General features: G+C 37.3%; 1 protein-coding gene across 1 annotated transcript in view; it reads right to left on the bottom strand.

The window, feature by feature from the left end:
• The window catches only part of LOC122813694 (zinc-binding protein A33-like), a 165759-nt gene that overhangs the window by 33427 nt on the left and 111217 nt on the right, over nt 1-21115 (bottom strand). The window contains exons 4-5 of the mRNA XM_044086148.1: nt 3910-3932; nt 3675-3799 (exon numbers count right to left, since the gene is read on the bottom strand). Of these exons, the coding sequence (XP_043942083.1) occupies nt 3675-3799; nt 3910-3932 (148 nt within the window). The remainder of the gene's footprint in view (nt 1-3674; nt 3800-3909; nt 3933-21115) is intronic.

The raw sequence follows: 21115 nt of genomic DNA on the forward strand, positions 1-21115 counted from the left end.
GGGTTTTTGTACTGCCCATCACCCCTCTGTCTAAAGATCTCTATCTCAGCAAAGGAGATATAGTCAGAGGGGGACGGGGTGACCCTTCTGACTCATCCAAGTCAGTATCAGATGTTAAGGACTCCTGTGGGTAGTCCAAGTGTCTCCTCTTGCACAGTCTCTTCCTGGGAACCTCTAGAGAGGTCTCAGAAAAGCAGGGGGCATCCTGTGGGGCTATCTGAGGCTCTGTGTCTCTACGCTTAGCCTGGATGATAGAAGCAGAAGCAGACACAGGTGCTTTAGGGGATGAGGAAGCAAGACCTGAAGTCGAGGATGTCTTGGTTGACATAGCTCTTCTCATGGCATCTAAGGCACCACGGCTCTGATGGGAAGAGACAGACAGATACAAGGGAACTGTCAAACCCTACCGCACTGAGGCAGTGGGCTCCGAGTCGGAGGTAGGAGCCGAGCTCATCCGAGCAGAAGCCCCGAGAGGGAGAGTCGGCACTGATAAGTCGGTTCGACTATCCTTACTGGACCAGACTGTTGTCTCCTAGAATCCCCAGTCGGTGCCGAGGATGTTAGAGTGGATGGAGCCAAGGACACTGGAACAGGCCTTGACCCCAATGGCTCCCCGATCAACAGGTCCAATTCTTCTGGCTCCAAAGGGCCGACATGGCTCGGAGAAGGAGTAGTCAAAGCAGGAGTAGTGGTCTTCGGCTCTGAAGCCTCTTGGGTCAAAGCAGACAGCAATTTAGCAAGGCCTGGTGCCTGTAAGAGCTTCTGCACCAATCAATCCATATCCAAATCTGAAAGGCTGACAGATGACCTAGATGAATGCACCGACTGAGCCGAATGAATTAAAGGTGACTGAGGCACTTCAGATATAGGCTCCAAGGCTGTGGGCTGGCTCCGAAAAGAGAAGACAGTTGGCTACGAAACCTGTGGAGCCAATGTCTCATCAGATTTTTTTATTTCAATTTTTCTGAGTCCTTAGATTCAGTGGATGATTTTGAGGACTTAGATTTCCTGGCAACATCCCCTTGAAAGGGGTGTTTTAATAAACCCCTATCCATCGATTTCCTTTTCCTCTCTAAAAGCACCCTAGAAGAAAAGGAATGGCAGATAGCACAATATTCTTGTAGGTGGACAGCCCATAAACAATATACGCATGTAACATGCCCATCAGTGACTGACATCTTCTGGTTACAGTCTGGGCATTTTGTAAAACCAGACTTTGGGTGCTTGTCCTTATCTGCCATAATAGCACTCTAAACTCACGCAGATCCAAAAAAACACTTGAGAAATGAGTAACAATAGGCTCTAAATACACACACACACACACACACACACACACACACACACACACACACACACACACACACACACACACACACACACACACACACACACATAGCCTAATATAAAAGCATTAAAAACTCTATGCTGTATAGCTACTATAGAATAAATGTAGCACACACTCAAACTAACAAGGCCGAAAAAAAAGGCCATCTATCTAAAGAGTAATACATTAAGTGAAAATATCACAGCAAAACTCTTATAATATAATACCAAGTGTTATAGGATATATAACACACACTCAATTTAACTAGGCCCAAAAACAATGAGGCCAACTATCTAAAGACTAAATATAGCAGAAATATATCACCACACAGGAAGGGGAAAGCTATAAGAGCGAACTATCCAACTAGTTATGTAAAATACTAAAAAAGTTATTTTGAAAACTAGAAATAGAAAAAAAATTTAAGTTACTGGCCTGAGCATACACTGGAACCTCCGATCAGATGCCGCAGCAAACTAGATCTGAGGTAATTCACAGTGCATCATGGGATATGGGGCTTGGCCTCGAGCTACTGGAAGACCTCGAGCTTTGCATATGGCCATATCTGAGCCGAGGGATCGGCTCCGAACCCATCAGTCAAGAATGAACGGCGAGATTGAACAACTTCACATTGATAGTTATTGGATAGTACAATTACACTTTCCTAATCTTAATGAAGACAAAAATTTTTTTAATCGTGTAAAATGGCAATTTCTTTATTCTGAAAAAAAATTCCATGAAAATGTCTAGAATGGAAATAAAAAGTATTATTCTAAATGTTGGAGTGTAAATCAATAAGCACAGAAAGACAATATATATTTTATGTATATACATTTTATGGTTGTGAAATGCTAAACAAATTTGTTAAAAACTCATATTTATAAAATATTGTGCTATTGTAACTGTAGCATATCGAAGTACTTGATTTTATTCACTGCTTCAATCTGTAGTTGTATACAAAATCATATCCCTTGCAATGGGGTCTTTTAGCAACAGCAAGGAACATTACTACTGAAAATTGCAACCAAATATACATATAGACAATTAAAATGAGATCTAATACTACTGATATTTAATATTGGATATCATTGCATTCTTTATTTGAGAAACAGGGACTAAATTAGAGATGGAGGAGATGACAGTATATATCATACTATGCCATAATTAAATTAGTCTAGCAAATATATTTGTAAATAAAGTATATGTATGTATGGTTGAAGTGAAATAACATTTTTGACAGAGTTATAACTTGTTTCACAAAACATGTAACTCGCACTGAAATGTACAAGTAATAAACATCTAGTTGTATAAACCGGGTGACTAAGCAATTCTTTCTAGTTAGAGTTGTCCATTGGATATTATACCATGACCCCCCCCAAAACGTGCACGCTGATTGGCCAGCGTGCACATTGTAAATCGAGTTATACTAATGGAAAAAGGTCCGGTCGCCCGGACTTTTTTCCATTAGTATAACTCTACTTTTAAAACACGGTCTCGCTATGTTAAATGGGTTTAACATAGCGAGACAGCTTTAAAATAAGCAACGGAGATCTCCGTTGCTTATTTTAAAGCTGTCTCGCTATGCTAAACCCATTTAACATAGCGAGACAGGTTTTAAAAAAAAAGCAACGGAGAAAGCAAGATCTCCGTTGCTTTTTACTGTTCGCTATGTTAAATGGGTTTAACATAGCGAGACAGTTTTAAAATAAGCAACGGACATCTCTGTTGCTTATTTTAAAACTGTCTCGCTATGTTAAACCCATTTAACATAGCGAAAACAGTAAAAAAAAAGCAACGGAGATCTTGCTTTCTCCGTTGCATTTGCTCAACTCTGATGTACTGCACAGGCATGCAGTACATCAGAACTGCCGCGGATGCCAGACATCTGCGGAAGGGCAGTAAACAGGCATTATACTATGCCATTATTTAAGAAAAGTAATAGTTTCGCCCTCGGGACCAAACCACGCCAACCGTGGGTAAATCCAGCATTACCCACACCCAGGCGTGGGTTATTGCTATAATATATCCACCTGCTACTACCATGCTTTGCTGCACTGAAGAAATATTACAAGTTGTAACAGGTTTATGATATTCACCCTTGGAAATGTAAAAAAAAAAACAATCTTTAAGGAATATTTTTTTAATTATTCCATTTTTTATGACAAATTTCAAAATTATAAAAAGAAAGGTTCACTTAATTTGTGTTTTTTTAAATGTAAAATATTTTTCTCATACAAGTACAAATGCTATCAGATAAACAACTAAAGCTGAAGGAATGTTTATTATAAATGACTACAAAACAGCAGCTAAATTTCAGTAAACTTGTTCACATGGCAGGAATGCCATTACTTACCAAGATTAAGGATGGATTTCATTTCTTTCCATACACCGTACTGCAGAGGACCTTTGTACGGTCCCAAGTTAAGACTGTGGGCCACAACAATTTCACCATCACCCTTTTTCTGTTCTTTTGTAAATCTGTGTAATAATCCAGGACAGACAAATATAACATCATGATAATACCTCAGCTACCATAATTCACTGATGTAATAGTATTAAGAACCAGGTACTAAATTCTCTTTACATACCTCTCTGGAAAGGACTTGATTTCCTGTGTTAGAAAAAAAAAATAAACAGTTGTCCTAAATTTACTATGTCAAATGTATTACATCATATGTTCTGATAAAGCCTATGACTTGTAGCATAACAGTTACACAAAACAAATTCTTACTGTAATTTGACTGCTCTTATCATTGGCATGTCCCCATAACCCTTACTTTAGCATTTTCTTTTAGTGAACAAAATGATGTAATAATAATAGATCAGCATTACCTAATATGCATAGTGAACTTGAGAAGGAAAGAAATATGATGTATAAGCTTCCCTAAAGAAAATTCTGGAGCATGGTCACAAGTAAACACATATGCCTTCTGCATACTTTAACTGAATCTTCCTGCTAAAAGTACCTGACCATTTTTTTTAATCAGTAAAGCGAAACGTCCCGTTTCAACCAAATTTGACAGTTTATAGACCACAAACAGAATATGCAATCAAGCTTGTAATTTTCATGTCTTGTGTGACATCTTAGGGTATGGCTCCAAGACTGCTTTGAAAGAACCAACTGGGATAGGCTCAAGGGGGCAGCCACAGTCAATCAGCATCTGAACATTGATGGATACACTTAGGTAGTGATGGCATACATTTCAAACTGTGTTGCTGGGGAAACAAATACGAAGAGTATCACTATTACAGCTAACAAGAAGCCATGGCTCACCCCTAGGGTATATGAGCTTCTGACAGAGAGAAACACAGCTTACAGGGCTATGTACAAAGCAGTCCCAAGTGTAGTAAGATGTAATCTGAGGAGGGGTATAAAGCAGGCTAAGAGGGAGTATGGCAAAAAAGTACAGAGACACTCGGAAGTCATGAAGGATGGCAAAGCATACAGGAGGTCAATGACTACAAAATCAGGTCAGCTTAGTGTGAGGACAGCATTTAATTCCTGGACAGTTTGAATACCTTCTTTGGTAGATATGAGGAAAGCAGCAACAGGTTGGCACTAAAGCTACCCACTGATGAGAAGGATGCAGTACTCAGCCTCAGCACAGAGGAGGTAAGAAGAGAGCTAAGGAGAGAGAACCCCCAGGAAGGCTGTTGGCCCAGTCAACATACTGGGCAAGGTGTTAAAAGACTGTGCTGATCAACTATGCACAGTGGTCAAGGAAATATTTAACACCTCTCTTTCCATGGCAAAAGTACCCTCATGCTACAAGGAAACTATCATCATCCCACTACCTATGAAAACCACTCCCTCCAGCTCTAATGACTACAGACCAGATGCTCTGACATCCACTGTTATTTTTGAGCGGCTGATCAAAAAGCATCTTTCATCATGCCTACCTCCTGATTTTGACCTTCTGCAGTTTGCATACAGTGCTAACAGATCCACGGTCGATGCCATATCAGTAGCACTACACACCTTCCTTGAGAATATAGAGGGTAAAGACAACTATGTGAGGATGCTATTCATAGACTTCAGCTCTGCATTTTATATGTTGGTACCAATGCAGCTGATAGAAAAACTGGCACATTTAGGAATCTGTAAACCTGTTTGTAACTGGATCTTGGACTTAAAGATTGAGAGACCACAGAGGGTGTGTTCCAGTAAGAACACATGAAAGTGCATCACGATTAACGCTGGGGTTCCACAGGGATGTGTTCTCAGCCCACTGTTATCAACCATCCTGACCCATAACTGCTATGCTAAACACAAGTTCAACCATATTGTCATGTTTGCTGATGACACCACAGTCGTGGGGCTCATCACAAAGGAGTATGAAATGGCATACCGAGAGGAGGTGGCACCCCTGATCAGTTGATGAGAAGGAAGCAACCTTGACCTGAATGTACCAAAGAGATTATCATCGACTTCAAGAAAAGGAGAACAAACCACCCAGTGCTCAGGATCAATAGTGAGAGTGTACCAAGGGTAAAAAATATGAAACTCCTGGGTGTACACATATCAGAGGATTTCTCGTGGTCGCAAAACACCTGCCAACTGGTCAAGGAAGCTCACCAATGCCTTCACATTTTAAGGAAGGCTAAAAAATGCTAGGCTTCCTCCTCATATTCTTTCCACCTTCTATAGAGGTGCAATAGCAAGCATCCTCACCTGCAACTTCACAGTATGATTTGGAAGCTGCACAGTTACAGAAAGGAAGGTACTACAAAGAGTGGTGAGGGTTGCAGAGAAGGTAACAGGTTCCAGTCTTCCATTGATATGAAATATTCATTCTGCAAGAGGCACCTGTAAAGCCACCAAAATAATACAGGACAACATGCATCCTTCCTATGCACGGACTGTTTAAGCATCTGGCATTGGGCAGGAGATATCACAGCATCTGCTGCACGACTACAAGAATCAGAAACAGTTTCTACCCTACAGTGATTAGACTTCTGTACTCCGGCACTAGTCTTACTCACTCAAGTGCAATACTAGACAAATATCATAGGCATTTCAATCTGTAGTGTGTTTTGTATTACTTTAAAGAGAGAGTGGTTAATTTAACTCATGGGAAGGTATTCTTTTTGTGTACGAGTGCTGGTAAATGTTTCTGTTCTTTCTAGTGTGTACTGGGACTAGTATTGTATTTGTTAGTTATGTTTATTTCTTTACTTGTATGTGTTGTTGCACTTTTCTTTGTAATCTCAAGAACTGAGCCAATGCATGAAATTTCATTTAAGCTACACATGTGTAGTTCTAAATGACAAAGTTTGCTTTGACTTTGGTATTGTTTGGCCAATGCACTAAGGCTTTTGGGAGTGGTGACCGTCACTAATTCAATATAATACTCTCAAACGTTTAAATAAAGGACCAGCCATAATGAAAAGTTTAAATATATTGAAGCAATAACCGATGACATTGGTGTGGTATATTAAGATTTACCCATGGATGGTGTGATTTAATCATGAGGGCAATAATGTCTTTGTATAACGGTACTATGCTATCCTTCTGTGGCTGGTAATATCCTGGTATCTTTTTTTGATGTAGTGCACTTGCATGTGGGACTTGCGTTCTCATGCATACCCAGTTCATCAGTGCTTTGAAAAGGAAGCGACAGAGAAAAGAAGGTCTCCATTGCTCTGTTTTTTCCTTTTTTTTTATAAAAAAATAAAAAAAGTCTCAGACAGTTTAGGGGTAGAGAAGAGGCAGAATGGAGGAAATACAAAAAAAAATCAGGTACATATCTTTAATTTTAAATAATGTACCTGATTTTCCTAGTATTTTCTCCATCCTGTCTCTCTCGTATGTCAGGAGTCCAGATTACAGATTTTTTTTTTTTAATTTTTGTAAAAAAATAATAAAACCTACAGAATATAACAATGGAAAAAGTCTGGGCGACTGGAGCTTTTTCCATTGGTATAGTCTCGGATTTACAATGGGCATACTGGTTAGGCTGGCCAATCAGTATACTCGTTTTAGAATATTAATAGCCAGTCGTATAATAAATAATAAAAAAAAAAACATGAAAATACGGAATACCTAACTACAATAAACACACAAGTTTCAGTCACAGGAAATATTAAAACAACACAGATGAATAGATTCACACAGATATGGAAAAACACTATTTAACTATTCTCACTATATTTTCCTTACTGATCTAAAGAATTACTATTCCCTGGTCACTTACTAGAGCAAGGTAAGATGAAGTAGGTGAGGAATCCTTCTTTGTTAATTTTTCAAAAATGGACTGCCGAGAGATTTCTGTCCCATCTAGTATTAAAACATCACTTCAGTCTGGACTACAGAATGGCATCACATCTGACATCTGGTTCCCAAACTACCCTCCCTTTACTAGAACCTAAACTAGAATTTCGCACATATGTGTTACCATACACACAGATGGAGCTTTGCTAAGATGAGTTATAACATCTGGAAGCCATAAAACCATTTCAACACTTCCACCCTTCTACGGTAGTATTAAATTCACTGCTACAGCAATACAACAAGGAATTCTAGTTCTTATTTTTGCAGACATTTAATCTCTGGCTACAATCAGAAGTGTAAAGTATAGTATTTATGGCCTAATTTAATTTCAAACTATACGGAGATTAACCTCTTCTCTTCCAGTATCCTCTGTTACAATATTAATTTCAACAGTTACCATACAGTTTGACATACAGATGCATTTTTCTTCCTGTCCAGCAGGACACACTGTTGGCACATTTTTCAACACATGCAGCTTTATAAATACATTTTTTTAACAAGCATCTGTACAAATCAGTTTGTTATACAACTAACATATAATTATTTAGAAAACTTCAGCTAGCTGTGCTGGCATATGTTACAATTCCACTGCCCTACTTGTCCTGGCATCGCTGGCATTACCTCACATCATCACATCTCTTTACTCTCAAATGTGGAGCTATATTAAGATTTTTTTTTAATTTTAAAGTATTAAATATGTATATTCTGTGCTAAATCTTCCAGCCAGATAAAATATGCCAGATTCATTTACAGTTACAGTTGAAATCTGTAACTTCTGGTCCACAATATGCAACACTTTACACCATCAGAACTCTATATAAAAATACACTTTCATACCTTGTAAAGACATTCATCTGAATAAGTACGGGATTTAGCAGCATATAATGCATTAAAGGAAGATTAGTACAATGAGATGCTACAGTCTGTTGTACTTGATGGAATAAAGGAATATAAATTAAATGCAGTTTGTAAATGACTTCCCAGTTCAAAATGCATAATCATCTTTTGTGTTGTGACCTGTTTGTTACACCATATGTTCAAAGATGGAAGTTGCACTGCAATTTCCAATGTATTATCCTTTTTAATATAACCACAGTTCCGATGCATATACAAGTTTAAAAAGACGGTTCCACTTTAAATATTATTACAAATATTTTAATATTTTTATTTTGTAACATGTATATGTCATGCTAGCTACATTTATGTCAGAATCTGAAGGGCATTCAATCATAGGCTAACATAAAGCTATGTTTTCATCTATTTTATAATAATCCAGTACTAATGTGTCTGTTTCAGAGAAATGCGTATGCCTGAAAACAATGGGAAATTCTGAAAGAAACGGTATTCTACTATAAGAGTAAATAATGCTAAAAATAGTATAAGTGATATTATATCATTAAGAACGCAGCTACATTGGAATTCCAGTTGAGATACAAGCCAACTAACATGACTGAAGTTGCTGCTCCCCCCAATCCATAGTAATTGCAAGATTATTTATTTTTGGTGATTGAGCTTAAAATATTAGTAAATGGTGCGAGTTTAATTCAAGTAACAAATGTACATTTGATAAGTGCTTTAGTGGCCAAAATGAGGAAAAAAAGGTAGTCTCCTCTTTCACCATGAGGATCATCTGCAGTGTTTGGAATGTTCCTCAGTGACTGACGAAATTTCAATGCCTCTTGTGAAAATGAGCTCATGATAGCTTTGTCAACAAAATTTGTTTTGCCTAGTGTTCAAAAGAACTCTTAAAATTAAAACTCCAAATTAACAGAGGTAATGGAAGACAGTTCATGGAAGGCTAAGGAGATGGAGGCAGTCATCTTGGAACATTCTAATAGGATTCACAAAGCTGAAGTGAAGTTTGAACACTGAGAATCCTATCTGACTGATTTTGAGGATTGGGCTACAACAAAAAAAAGTCAATTTTCAGGAGTCATTGAGAGGGCTGAAGTCTCTGACTCCTCAGCTGTTAACAATTACTAACTGGTTCTGTAGTCCAGTGTACCTGAGAACCATCACCCTTAAAGACAGTACACAGATTATCATGCATGATCGCTCCCTTGGCTTTTACTTATTCCCTGAAAGGGAAGAGTGTAAGTAAACTGTGGAAGACAGGAAGTTTCTACACAGTAAACAGCTGTTTGGTCTTCTGCAACAGTGACTTCTCTGCTAAGACATGTACATAAAAATCAGTTTCTCTTTTTGTTTTAAGAAATATAGACAGAAACGGATAACATTTCAGATCTAAATTAAAAACCTTTGTTAAAGCTTCCACTTCTGCCAGGAGTCAAGACCTTTGACACCTTACAAGGAGCACTCAAACTCCCAAACTAGCTGTGGGTTTGCTGGTAAAACATAAGAACCAAAAAAAAGACTCATCGGACAATCTTAGATCAAAGGCTATCACTATGAAACCCTGTTGATGCCTTTAACCTATTCAAAAGGAAGATGCTGCCCTTGGGGTGTGTTGTGTTGCATGGTAAAAAAATGAACTCACCTGCTGCATATTCTATTTTGAAGTGATATATATATATATATATATATATATATATATATATATATATATATATAAAATGGACTTTGTCACTGTTTTCTTTACATTTCCTTCCTATTTAGGAATGACTTCATTGACAATGTATTGTTAAATAAATAGTAAGAACATCACTGACAAAGAGGCTTGTTAATACAGACAAATGCATTCAATCTTTTTCTTGTACTTGATCCTTTTCTTGCATGACCTAGTGAATAGTCTATAAATGAGTGATGATTGTTATTTTGCATTTTCTTTCTAAGTGTTTCTTCCTTTTCTGCTATTCTTTGCCACGGACTGCCTTTTTCCTTTGTTTGATCTGTCTCTTTCTGATCTTGGATATTAGATGGGAGTTGATTTGAACCAGAGTAGTCCTGAGACTAAGCACAACTATTCATAGTTTTGGCCACCTGATGGTGTAACCCTTGGCTCTACATGAGTGTCACTGTTGAAGAGACACCCAGACCCCATGTGTAAAAATGGGAATAATCAGTTGTGGACTGATAGATTATGACATCCAGGGGGCTGATCATTGGAAATGGGTGGGTGGACTACAGAAGCAACCTTCAAGGTACAGCAGCAGCAAAGTATGACTTTTTGCTAACTCCTTGGGTTAGAGGGCTACAGTCATGACAGTTAACCAGGCTTAGTTAGTGATCCAGGCTCCTGCTAGGTGTGACAGAGATGGAAAGAAATAAAGTGGCTTAGCTTGCTTGCTTGCCTGCCTCTCCCAGAGGACTGAGAGTACGTCATTTAAGCAGGTGCACAAAGGTTTACACCACTATCCATTGGAAACAGAGGAGTCGCATACGAGTACCTGGCAGAGAAGTTAGAGCCATTTTCAGGCTTATGAAGCTCAAGGAGGTGTGTCACAGTCCTGTATCATGCCCACTAAATGTCCTCTAAATGTACACCTGTTCAGCATGTGCAGGGAAGTTATAGTTTATAAGCAGTCCCACTGCCATAGATAGCAGTGTTAAATATCATATCCACGTCACCATAAACCCATACTTTCATTTTAAGGACTGGTGACCCTGGTGCAATAAGGGTTAACAAATACTGATGAAATAACTGAAAATAAATGGGTAATTGGAAGACTATGGACACACAGCCACACTGCTGTGGCAGTTCAGCATAACCTACCAATAAAGATGGCAAAAAATAAATAATTATGCCATCACTTTTTACTGCAGCCACTATATTTCTGTTTGGCTTCAAACAACAGGACATGGTCTGATGGCTAACTACAGGAATGTTTTATGCATTTTTATCATTTTGTTTTAGGCTTTTAATTGTATACTGCCACTATTACCCCTTGTTTGCCTTCTCCTATGAGACAGAGAGACCCTACTCACTTTTACTACAGGCTAACTACTGCCCTGATCATTTTTCTGTGCTTTGAAACTTAGATATTCCGAGGCTCGTTACTCTTGATTCCCCTTTACTGCTAAGCCTTCTTGTGTTTTTATGGATAAATGGAGGTTATTCCCCCAGGCTTTCAATCCCTAATATCCAGTTTTATCTTTGGCCCGGTGGGGATTTTTTTTATTGATGAGTAGGTGGTGTAACAAGAGTGATATTCATTTTTTAAGCAAGAAACATCTTTATTAAATTACCACTTATGACACTGGCAATTTGATATATTTTATATATATATATATATATATATATATATATATATATATATATATATATATATATAAAGTGTGTGTGTGTGTGTGTGTGAGAAAGTAAACCATACTGACATTTTCAGTGGCAAGCTTTATACATTACTTTCAAACATTGCAAAGCTCATTCAGTTCCTGCCTTCCCTTAAACCTCATTCCTCCTCCAAAACATTCTGCATGTATTGTTCCCACAATTCACATTTTTTCTATGTAATTTGCTCCTACCCTTTTCTAAAGATCCCACTTCCAGTTGTTTTATCTTTTTTACTATATTCATTACTTCTAGTACAGTTGGTTTACACTTTGATTTCCATTTTCTAATGGTTGTTTTTCTGGCAGCCAGCCATTTTTTAATAGTTGTTTTTCTGGCAGCCAGCAGAATTAAACTCAGCAAGGCCTTAATTTGTCCAGGTAATTCCAATTATGAATCATAACTTAAAAAAAAAAAAAAAAAAAAAAAACTAATTTCCTTAGTTAAACCAGTTTGTTCACCCAGTATCTCTGTTAGTCTGCATGGAATTTGTAAAGTCTGCTGACTCATTACACTCCCAAAAAAATATGTTTCCAGTTACCACTTTCTTCTCATCATACCTCCAACATTTGCAATATACCCGAGAAAAATTATTTGGAGTCGGCTTGGGAAATAAATATACCTATGCAAACTCCTCCAAAGATCCTAAATCTTCTAGAGACTTTTTTGCATATTTTGGAGTTTTACATATATCTCACCATTGTTTCTTTGTGAATTGTATATCCAATCTCTCTTCCCAATCATTTCTAACCTTGTCTGATTTATTCCTATAGTTATCTTGCAATGTTTTATATGCCCTACTAATTATCTCTTTTTTTTTAAAAAAGAGCAGCTTCTGTTCTAGATTCTACTAAAAACACTTACTTAGACCAGACTTAGTTCTGGTCTTTCACTTAGGATCCCCCTATTTCTTTATCTTTGCCTATACCCTGATATCAGTCCTCAATTAGGGATGCAATCTCAAGCCTGCAGTCCAAATGAATTATTGGCCTCTTTCCATTCCATTACCTTTCCCTCTCTTATTATTTCCTCCAAATACCTTGGTTCCTTTGCCAGTTTTCTCTAGTAAATTTCACCCCTTCTTGCCTATCCTCTGTATCCCTAATTACAGTCATCCCTATCAGCAGACTCTCCTTTCTCTATCCCCATACTGGCTTAGTTCTTATACTACTTTACGAATATAATATTCTGTTGGTTATTGCTATTCTTCGTAAGGATCTGCATCCAATATCCCAGTCTCTCCTGGTTTCTTGAGCTTCCCCCCTGTTTCATTATCATCTCATCATCGTCCCTTTCTGCTATGAATTATAGCTTTTTTCTTGAGCTATGTATAAGAGCCTTAACTGTATAGCTCTGAAATACCACTTCAAATCAGGTAATCCCAAACCAATTTGTTCTACTGGAAGGATCAACTTATCCCACTTGACTCTCACCCTCTCCCTCTCCCAGATAAAATCCTTCAGATATTTATTAAATTGCTATCCATGGTTTCTCCTCTGGTTAATAAAAATATGCCTGACCAGTATATAAAACGAAAGGGACTAAACATTTTCACTGCTTGTATCTTGTTATCCATATCCATAAAACAGAGCTTCCACTTTCTCAGTTTTTGTATTATCTTTTGTTTAGTCTCTTCCCACATATCCTTAGGTATCATAACAAAAACCTTTTAATACATACTCCTAAGTAGCTCATTTTATCATGTTCCCATAAATACAAGTAGTGTTTAACCAATTTTGTGTGTGGGTACATAGTTTACAGCCATTACATTTGTTTTTTTTTTCCCTTCATTAAATTTGTATCCTGAGAAGACTTGAAACTGTCTCAGAATGTCTCTAGCACTGAAATATTCTTTTATTATTTTATCATCTGCAAATAAAGTCTACTTTTCTTGACTACCATGCCATTCAGACCTTTGACTTTGAGTATCTTGTTCTCTTTGTCAATGGTTCTAAATATAACACAAATAACAAAGGGGAAAGAGGACACCCTCTGCCTGGTTTCTCTGCTCAAACATAATTTATCAGAGAGGAACCCCACAGACATCCACTAATATTCACATCTGATCCCACATATATCCTTCTAATCAACCTTATAATTTTATCAGGGAATGCAAATGCTTCCATTGCCCTAATCAAAATCCCAGCTTACTCTGTCAAATTCTTTCTCTACATCAAGGCCCAACAAGTGTTATTTTCTTACATTCTGCTTCCCTCTGAATCACAATTGTTCTATTAAACGTCAAATGTTGGTCTCCCCTCCACAAAACCACACTGATCTGTATCTATCAATTTCGTCATCTCCTTTGCCATTATTTTCAGCCAGTATAGACAAATACTTATCATGGTTTACAATTAAAATGGGCTGATATGATGCTGAATCTGAAGGGTCTTTACCCTCTTTAGGTATTACAGCTACAACTACTTTCTTCCAGGATGTTGATGCTTCTCCTCCTTTTAGCATACTGTTAAACAAAACATTCCAGATCTTTAGCACTTTCTTCCCTCATAGCTTCCAAACTTCCACAGGAATACCATCTATTCCTGAGGACTTTCCTGTAGATTAGTTATACATCACTGTTTTTATCTCATTTCCTTTTATCCTATTAGTAACTGAGCCTCATCTACCTCTAACCCAAGCATATGTAATTCTTCCATAAACGTTTCCATTTGTACATTTTCTTGATTTCTACATTTCTCTATTTTATACATATTTTCATAAAATGTCTGAAATATTTCTAATGCCTCTACAGAATTTCGGGTTATTTTACACGTTATACTTTTCCGAAACTTGGCAACAACCCTTTCTACCTTCTGATGCCCGAGCCATTGTGCTAAAAGTTTTTATGCTCTGGAGTTACTATCAAAAAACTGTTGCTTAACAAACTTTCTAGACTCATGCATATTGTTCAGGTAGTCCCTTATTTTCACTTTATCACTTTGCAAGTAAACCTTTTCTTGTTCTGTAAGGATCCTCCCATTCTGCAGTACCTTAAACTTTGTCAGTCCCTCTCAATAATTCTGGTTACTTCTTAACCACATCTCATTTTCTTTTATTTCCACCTTATTTTTAAACTATTTTAATTTTATCCCACTCCCTAGCTTTAATTTCAGTAGAAATGTTTATCTTCGCTAATAACTCATGGAAATTCCTCCAACTCCTCTCTTTTAAACAGATAGGTAGAGAAGGGCCAGGGTCTCAATTTTATTTCATTACCCTGTTTTATTTTAGTTACTGTTGTTGCATGATCTGAAATAGTTGTTGGATGCATATCAAAACTGTCAATTAAATGCACATGCTCCTGTGAAATATAATTTCTGTTTAGCCTAGCCCAGTTTTTGTACATTAGGAAAAATATGTAAATTCTCTCCAAACTCCTACTACTGAATTCATAACTTCCATACTAAATATTTTCATAAATTTCTTCAAAAATCTGCCCTCTTTTGTTATATTTTTCCTTCTAGGTCCCCTCTGATCCCTCCTCACTGTTGCAAATCAAATTCCAGTCCCCACCTGAAAGCTGATCATTTCTCCCAGAATTTTCTTAATCTCTATTGTAGCAGTTTTAGGTGGAATATAAATACATGCCAGCATAATCCCCCCCCCCCCTTGCCAGTAGCCCCTTAGTACTACAAATCTACCAATATTATACTTTTTTTCTACTCTATCACTACTGGAGATCCTCTCACAATTAATATAGGTAGTCCTCCTTTTCTTTGTACCAGATATCCTGCAGAATAGCCATTCTGAAATCCTTTCTTTATCAAATTCACGGATTCCTATTACAAGAACAAAAGTTCACTACTTCAAACTTGTAATAGGAAGCCTCACTTCTGCGAAAGTTCATTTTAACAAAAGTGAACTTTTGCGTAACTGCACTACACCGAAAACACCGCAGCACAGTGGAGGACATAAAAAACAAGCTACGTCCTCCACTACGGTGTGATAGTCACGGACCTTAGGGTTAGGGCACGGGTCATGGGAAGGGGATAGCCCTATGGGCTATCCCCTTACTATGACTTCTGCCCTAGCCCTAAGGTCCGCAAGTACTGCACAGAAGTTCAGTACAACACCTGTTTGTTGTACTGAGCTTCACGTAAGTGCACTTTTAAGTGCACTTCTGCTGCAGTGAGCATTCCATGCACTATTTCGAATTAGTGAAAATTCGATCTAGTGTGTGGAACCCCAAATTCATATGCTCATTTCTTTCCAAATGTATCTCATGTAGCATATCAATTTGCACTCTGTATTTTCGAATATAGATCAATACTTATATATATACATATATATATATATATATCTGTCAGACAATTCAGATTTAAAGATAATATGGAAAGTGTCATTATGTTAAGAAGTTATTATTCTTACCTGTTACGTATAAAATGTTTTTAAAGGTCTAGTTTGGGCATTTGTGTTATGTGCTTACACTGTTTGACAGATTGATCTTTTGTACAGTTGTTTCTTGTCATATCCATTTGAACCTGTGTTACATCTTACAAAACTTTTTGTTTTAAAGAAAACCATCAAAAAAAAAACAGACTCACTCCCAGAAAAACACATCAAAAAAATCATAGACTCACTCCCAGAAAACCCTCAAAACCTATTAACTTAATACAAACACACAACACTATCTATGTACATCTTCATATAATGAAGTTTAATCCTCCTAAGAATAGTTGTCCCAGATTGACAGCCATACTCATATGCTTGAATTAACCTATAAAGAAGGCTATCCATACTAAGACACATGATACAGGCTATGCTTCCACTTGCACTGAGCTGTGTGTTTTTATTTTATTTTTATTCCTCTCTCATATGTAGAAAACATCTTAAATGCTTTCAGAAAACATTGTCTCCTAGCCAGTATTCTATTTTTATTGCCCCCTTATCAGCTGGTCTCCATAGAAACATGAAAACCAGATGCACAGTTATGTTCCACTACACATACTGCACTGCGAATATTTATGTGCTAAAGGGAAACTTCATTATAGTCACTGCTCTTTTATTTGCTTCCCCTTAACATCTGTTATTAAATCAAGACAGCAGCCTTAATCCAGTCATTCCCCTAAGTAAAAGTAAGAAAAAGCATATAATGTTTTCTTATATTTGTTCAGGCTTTCTTCTCTTTTTACATTGAAGTGCCTACATTTCATAAAAATGAGCAAGAAAGAAAGGAGGAGGAAAAAATAGGGGCACCTGTTTAGTTTTGTATCACTATTACACCAAAAATAAATGAAAAAAAACTTTACTTTAGAGCATGCAGCATATCTTATATACTATAAAAATACAGAATTTTGTTTTACATATAGTTATCTCTTTCCCCTCTCCTAAAGGATCTTCTAAACATTGACATGAAGTAGGGCATATGCTTTGGAGTCCCTACAAGTTTAGCAAAACCAAAAAAGTCCAATATTTCCAGGTTTTCTTGTTCCATCATACTTCACAAATGTAATTAATGGTTTCTAATCTCATATTTATTCACCAATTTTCAAGGTGTTGGTTTTCTTCCTGTTGCTCTAATGCACCCAAATCCAGTTGCTGGTTTAATTTCTAACATACTCCTCACTCTTCTAGTCAACTCTTGTGCATTTTTCTGTCTCAAGCATTTTCCATTGGAACACTGGAAAAGGCTGCACTGGCATAGTCTCTCTATGGGCTTTATTATCTGAAGAATAAGAAGCAGAATATCCTTCTGTTTGATGAAGGAACTTTTGTATTTTCTTTTTAACATGATCTGCCTCCTTAACATGATCTGCATCAAAAATGATTTTGACCCTCCAGGAAAAAATATTCTGAAGTGAACTGGAAACAGCAGCTTGAATCTCACACCTGTTTCTTCACATTCCTTGATAGCTAAAACAAATTTACTCCTTTTTCTGCTTGGTGTACAGTGAGTAATCGTTCTCCAAACACTTTCACAAAATTGTGGCAGAAGAACAAAGTACTAAAACTGGGAAACAGAATCAACTTTTTCTGCTGGTGTGACTGCATCTTTATGATTAAACATCTGGGCTCTCAAAGGAATATGTGTCCTTTCAATTAAAAAGTCCTGCTGTGGAGTACCAGTCCATTTGCTCATTTGTGCTTTCATAAAATTAACAGTTTATTCCTTACAGTTTGTCTGGTACAGCAGAAAATCTCAGGTTTTCCCTGTGTGTGTTCTATCTTCTAATTCTACAATTTTTTGAAACTTCTCTTGAGCAGTCTTGTATCAGCCAGTCCTTCCTTCATTTTGACCTCTGATTTTTGCAGTTTTAACAGCTCATCTGAATATCTGCTTAAAGCTCTGAGCACATTTGACTTATTTTTCCTCTAAAGATTACTGGAATTCATGCACACTGCTCAATTGTCTAGATTTTTGCAGAATGTCCAGATTTTTGCCTCATATGTTTGGTCTGTTCCACATAAAATTTGTTTACTGGATTTTTGTGGTATATCAGTATGGATTGGATTGAATTCACTGCGGTGGTGGTGCTGCGGTAGCGTTGCCGCCTCATAGCAAGACGTTGTCCCATTCGATTCTCAGCTAGAGCGTCTTCTGCGTGGAGGCATACATGAATGGGGCGTGCCTTCGTTGAAGGTTGTGCGTCAGGGCTGGTAACCTGGTACGTAAAAATGATCTACCAATCATTAACGGACCGGAGTTCCGCTGTGGCAATCGCTAACCGGGAAAAGCCGAAAGACACAAACATCAGCAAGGATTGAATTCACTCAATAAGGACCGGTATTGGAGTTTCAGACTTCACAGCCTTCAGAAAATGCATAACACAATGCCTTTTATTCTAGCAACTTTCTAAGTTTATATGAGCAATATTTAAAATTTGTTCCTATTTTTGGCTCTTTGTCTCCCCATTATTTTTGGCTTTGTCCAGTCTTTTTGTGCCAGTAGGTGGAGAGGAATGAAATCATGTCTTGCACTAAAGCTGGAGCTTGAACTGCTTTTTGCTGAACAGCTGTAGGACTTTTTCCACAGACCGTTTTTTCTCTTCATCTTTTTGATTAGTTTTCTTTCAGGTTCACAGAATTTCATTTTTTTTTTTTTTGCAGGCGTGCAGGCAGTACACTTACTAGCCAAGTACTGGAATTTACCCCCCAAAAAAGACAAATTCACTGGCTCTCTTTACGAGTTTCTGTTTTCACATTAGAAGAGCTGAAATTAAGCTGTTACTCAGTGCGCAGCCATCTTACAAGTCTGAAAAGAATGATATTCTGAGAACAAAGTGGCTGATATTGCATCATGGACTCCATTAGACAGGGCAGAATTCTTCCTGTACTCTTTGCCTTGGAATTTTTTTCCTACTGACAAATGATTTCTGTGTTTACAGCTATTACGTCTTACTCTATATCTGTTCCAGTTTCTTACATTTTGAAGTTGTACTGTGCCTAATTTCAGGAGGATTGAGACATTTGCTTTTATTTGCTGCTTAGAGATTTTCAAAGTGATTTTTCCCTTGGCGGTTTCTTATGTTAAGGAGTAGATTCAGCCACATGATAAGCTTTAACAAACACAATTTGTATAATTTATATACAAAGCATCTTTCATAGTGAGGTCTGCCACAATACTGCTTACACTTGCAAGACTGGCAATAGTTCTGATGGTGAATCCTGGAATTAAGGGAAGGGGGAGATGGGAGAGGAGAGGTGTGGGGGTGGATATAGGAGGAACTGGTGTTCTTTTCACAGAATCCTAATCTGTAATACTTATTACTGAAGGTTCTGACTACATGGGACCTTTTAAGGTCAAACTTTTTTTTTTAATTTCTTGACTGATGTTTCCCTGTTACACCACACCATATACTTTTACTGTCTGTTCACAATGCTTTCCAACTGAACACAATGGTGGTGGTCCCCTAACAAGAAAATTTGGGTTGTGTATTATATCTTCAGTTTTGGACATTTTAGTCAAATGAATCCGTTTCTTTCAGTATTCTTGCTACCACATAGTAAACTGTTGTAGGAAGCTCACCTTATGTGCTTTATTATTAGTCTGGAGATGCCATAAGTAATATTTCTCACTCTCACTTTCTCTCATTATTACCTTATGAAAGATGTTGTGCTCTAGGGATACCACATCTTAAAAGGGGTATCTGGCACCCTCCTTGGAAGGAATGGTTTTCAAATAGTTCTTACATAGTGAGTTTCATTGTTCAGTGTGTACCTTATGAAAGATGTGGTGCTCTAGAGATACCACATCTTAAAAGGAGTATCTGGCACCCTCCTTGGAAGGAATGTTTTTCAAATAGTTCTTACATAGTGAGTTTCATTGTTCAGTTTGTAGCAACGCATGTATGCTCATCTGCTTTGCAATTTGTTGTTGTGTTCATACTGATCCTGATTTGCAGTCAGAGTTTGCCTGCTTTTGGGGACATATCTTACAGCTCTGAAATAATAGTTCAGTGCAAAATACATGTCTCTGAAGTTTGTGTCATGGTCTGTTAATAGGCTAACAAGCTCAAAAAAGACATCTAGGATACTCAGTTATACCAAAAATGCTAAGACTAATGCACCATGCCTCCATGAGATGCACCTTAATTTGAAGGAGCACTCCAAGCTGCTGAAAGCGTCCTATGGATGTTGTGATTTTTCTCAATACCTGGAAGGTAGAAGGATAAAGGGTATGTATCTTCATTATGCAAGGCTCAGAAATTAAAGCCCTAAATGCAAAGAAGCAGCAACACTGGGAGCATTCATTCAAGCATCAAAATAGTCACAAAACTTTTTTTTTTTTGAATTGTTAAAATTATGCAATAAAGAGTACAGCTGTTACATAATCTTTGTACTCTAGATAAAATCTAATGTTCATTGCATTTGAATTTTTTTTTGGAGCTTGTCATTGGAACACTGCTGAGAAATAGTTTTTTTTTTTTTGTGCAAGTAGGACTTCCTTGGTAAACAAAAGCAAAATAAATTAAAACTTGACTGACTGAATAAGTTTATATCTTACTGGGTTTCACTAGGAATGAACGGCAAGGTATTCTAAAAAATATTACTGGGACTCCCTGTGGGTGTTTTATGACTGTGGACTTACATTCACTGACTAACTACTCTACAGTTCGGGTTGGCCATATATATTTTTTTTTGTTCCAGCTATGGGCAATTTCCTTAAAAGCTGTTTAAAGCAAATAAGGATATGGTAGCCATCCATAAAGCTTCAGATTACACATAAGAATATAGTTTTGACACTATACCTGTACGTTGTCAAATATGCTAACTTGGTCCATACCCTTGGTAGGCCACTGCTGAGTTTGGCAGTTGTGAATGCATATTTATGTTTGCAATATTCCTGTCCTTAAAT

This window comes from Protopterus annectens, chromosome 10.part0 (genome assembly GCF_019279795.1).
Source record: "Protopterus annectens isolate FY-2018-M chromosome 10.part0, PAN1.0, whole genome shotgun sequence".
Taxonomy (NCBI): domain Eukaryota; kingdom Metazoa; phylum Chordata; order Ceratodontiformes; family Protopteridae; genus Protopterus; species Protopterus annectens.